Source organism: Euprymna scolopes, chromosome 40 (assembly GCF_053919585.1).
Source record: "Euprymna scolopes isolate OS-2025 chromosome 40, ASM5391958v1, whole genome shotgun sequence".
NCBI classification, from domain to species: Eukaryota; Metazoa; Mollusca; class Cephalopoda; order Sepiida; family Sepiolidae; genus Euprymna; species Euprymna scolopes.
The window spans coordinates 10828365-10832003 of record NC_136521.1 but is presented as its reverse complement, the minus strand read 5'-3'; the positions used below and the strand labels follow the sequence as shown (position 1 = coordinate 10832003).

At 33.7% G+C, this 3639-nt stretch overlaps 1 protein-coding gene across 1 annotated transcript in view; it reads right to left on the bottom strand.

Moving 5' to 3' along the window:
* LOC145265363 (uncharacterized) overlaps window positions 1-3216 on the bottom strand; it is a 625842-nt gene extending 622626 nt beyond the window's left edge. Inside the window, exon 1 of the mRNA XM_080121147.1 lies at window positions 2614-3216. Within this exon, the coding sequence (XP_079977273.1) occupies window positions 2614-2826 (213 nt within the window). The 5' untranslated portion in view covers window positions 2827-3216. The remainder of the gene's footprint in view (window positions 1-2613) is intronic.
* Window positions 3217-3639: the final 423 nt, after the last annotated feature.

Here is a 3639-nt window from a genome sequence, read left to right as displayed (position 1 = left end):
ATAGAAAATTTATTCCCAACCGAATAAAAAAAGCTCAATAGAGAGTAGAGCTCATTATATAATTGTTTTTTTCCGTGCAGTGCAGTAGTCCAAAGAGAAAAAACAATTTTCATTATTTCAGCTGCTTTGAAAACTTTCCAATCGGATTATATGCATCCTTATGCTGGACTTACTTTGGAAGCCATTTTCTCTAAAGAATTATTTTGCATTTTTGATCAACTTGAGAAGAGTTTCATTCAAGCTGAAATATTACGCACGGTTTGTTTTTATATTAGTTTTTTACACATCCAACATTTTTTCAATTTTTTTTTGCACTTTTTTATTTGGTAATTTATAACTACAATAAATTGTGGTTTCACTTAATGCCTTAACTAGCAAATTCTAACATTACTACAAATATAATTTGCTGATTTCTTTATGTCCTCTCATGAGAAGAATAATAAGAATAGAATTCTTTGAAACTTCGTGGAATAAGGACTTTGTAAATTGTTTTTTGGAGTATTCAGTCGAATTCATTCAAGAAAGTATCGCTAACAAAAACAAATAAAAACATCTACGTAAAAGTGATACATTTAGTAGTCCGGCGAGGTTAGCCGCGTGGTAGAGGTTTAGGCTTCTTATCACGAAGATAGATTCAGCCACTCTGATGAGTCGTGGACGACGAAACATATGTCAGTGGATAATTATATTTTAAAAAATAATATATATGCCGCTCCCCATTAAAGGGGGTACCAGATTGGTGAATGGGAAAATTATTCCCAACAAGCATTTAGGTAAAAATGCACTTTCGTATAAATACTTAAATTCATTCAGTAAAGTATCCCTAACAAAAACAAATAAAAACATATATATATATATATATATATATATATATATATATATATATATATATATATATATATATATATATATATAACTACTTAATTTACTCACATAAAATTAATATACGAAAGTATAGATTTATGCGTAAACTTTAAGTATTTACTTCAAAAGTGCTCAATACGTAGGTAGAGCTAGTTAGTAATTTATAAAATATATATGGCGATTAAGCTACACTGAATATTCCGCGTTTCATCCACTCTAGAACTCTTTAAGCTTATGCGCATAAGCCTGAAGAGTCCTAGAGTGGATGGAGCGCGGAATATTCAGTGTAGCTAGCTTAATCGCCATATATATTTTATAAATTAGAGAGAGAGAGAGAGAGAGAGAGAGAGAGAGAGAGAGAGAGAGAGAGAGAGGGGGGGGGTTATAAACTATAATTATCCGTCAATATTTCATAGTTTATGCTCCACCGCAATGCTAAAATATTATCGCGAGCTGCAGCTGAACAGGCCAAGCCTGCCACGATACATTAGACACTCTGCATAATCACACCGGTGGTTTACTCAGAGTTGTATCGGCGATCTCCTTCCGTATTGCGTTCGGCAGTACTGAACGTGTTGCCTCAGAATTATGTGGACGAACATGTATCAGTGTGTATCACTGCTGCATTTTGGTCGTCTCTGTCTATTGCTAACCGTTTTTATGACAATAGTTAAATAGAAAAGAAAAAAAAAAAAAAGAAAAGAAAAGAAAGCAAGTTTACGAATTACACACTGACCCCCGGAGAAGTGATAGCATGTTTTTAAACAACATAAATGTTTACACAAATCAAGATCTACCTAGGATTGAGCACTTTTTTCTTAAAGAAAAAAAGTATTGGTTTTATGTTTGAAGTTTATCACACACACACACACACACACACACACACACACACACACACACACACACATGTGTGTATATATATATATGTGTATATATATGTATATATATATGTACACATACACATATATATATGTATATATATGTATATACATATATATATATGTATATATATATATATGTATATATATATATAAATATATATATATAAATATATATATATATATAATTATTATTATTATTATTATTATTATTATATTATTATTGCAAAATATACAATAAATTTTGCAGGTTAATGCATAAGCCTGGCGAATTCTCACAAGAATGAAACGCAGAATATTCTGTGTAGCTTAATTGCCATATATATTTTTATAACTTTTCTTTTTATTCTTTATGTAAATAGAGTCATATTTTTTATTCTTATATATATATATATATATATATATATATATATATATATATATATATATATATATATATATATATATATATATATATATATATATATATACTATTATTACGAACCGCTTCTTGTCATCAGCACTTTTTGTTGGTAAACAGCAGTGTTTTAGTGGATTTACATAAGAAACTACAACGAGACAATTACAACACACACACGCGCGAGCAAGCGCGCAATATGTGTGTGTGTGTGTGTGTGTGTGTGTGTGTGTGTTTGTGTGTGTGTGTGTGTGTGTGTGTTGTGATACCTCGGCTTTGATACGGATGCTATGTCTAGCCATGATGACGAAACGGTTTTTTCGTGGAGCGCGCACGCGCGCGCACACAGACACACACAAACACACACCCACACACACACACACACGAGCTAGCACGTATATGCAGATAAATAAATAAATAAATAAATAAATAAATAAATAAATAAAATTGTATTTTGAAAAACATTCCACCTACCTGAACATATGACGTGGGTACATATCCGATTTTGTTAGTTTTAAGGGCCCTGGCCCCGAACCATTCGACATCATTACGGAAATCATCGGCCCCTTCTCCGCCGGCCGAACATTCGACAGCTACAAATTTGTCGCCCCTTTCGAAAGTGAGGACATTCTCGCACGACTCGTTGAGATTTGGGGTAAAATCCGCGATCGCTTCATAAATCTCCATATCCTTTGGAAGAGCGGGAAAGGGGGAGGGGGGGGCGGAACGGAACCGGTCAGGAGGTACGGGAGGGGGAGAACGGATCGGTCGATCCAGGGGAGGGATCCTTGTTCCACTAAGAATTTAGTCAAAAAAAAAAAAAATAAAAATAATAATATATTTTTTTTAAATTTAAATAAATTAGAAAAATAAATAAATAAAGTAAATGAATATTAAAAAATAAATGAATTTATCGGGAGGGAAAAGAAAAGGGAGAAGAAGGTTGCTCGGGGGGGAAAAAAAGAGAGGAAAAAAAAAACGCACTGCTTCTCCGACGAAAGCTTCGAGTTGAACTAAAAAATAAAATTTGTTTTAAGGACGCCTATGACTCGGATACAATATCACTCAACTCTCCGCACTGTTTCACGGCTCCCCGTCCTCTCCTTTATAATAATTATTAATTTCCTTGTGTTGTTTTTTTCTTTCTTTCTCCCTTCCTTCTTCTGTGCTTCCCCCCCCTCACTCCCACGATCCCCCACCCCCGGGTCTGAAAAGGAACACAGTGCCCCGACTGTTTACATCTTTACATAATGTATTTATTTAACGGGTCTAAACGGCCAAAACTTAAAACTTTACTGTTAGTCGTGAAACCTGTTAATTCGAAATCAATTTGCCCGTTAATAAGACTTATATTGAAGCAGTTAGCTCCCAAAAATGTCTGCCAAATTCTAATTGCTTCGGTTTTTTTTTTTTGTTTTTTTTTTTTCATCTTCTGATTTTCTCAGTCGGTGACTCGACTCGGTGACAGCGCAAACTAATCCACCGTATTAATTAGCTGTT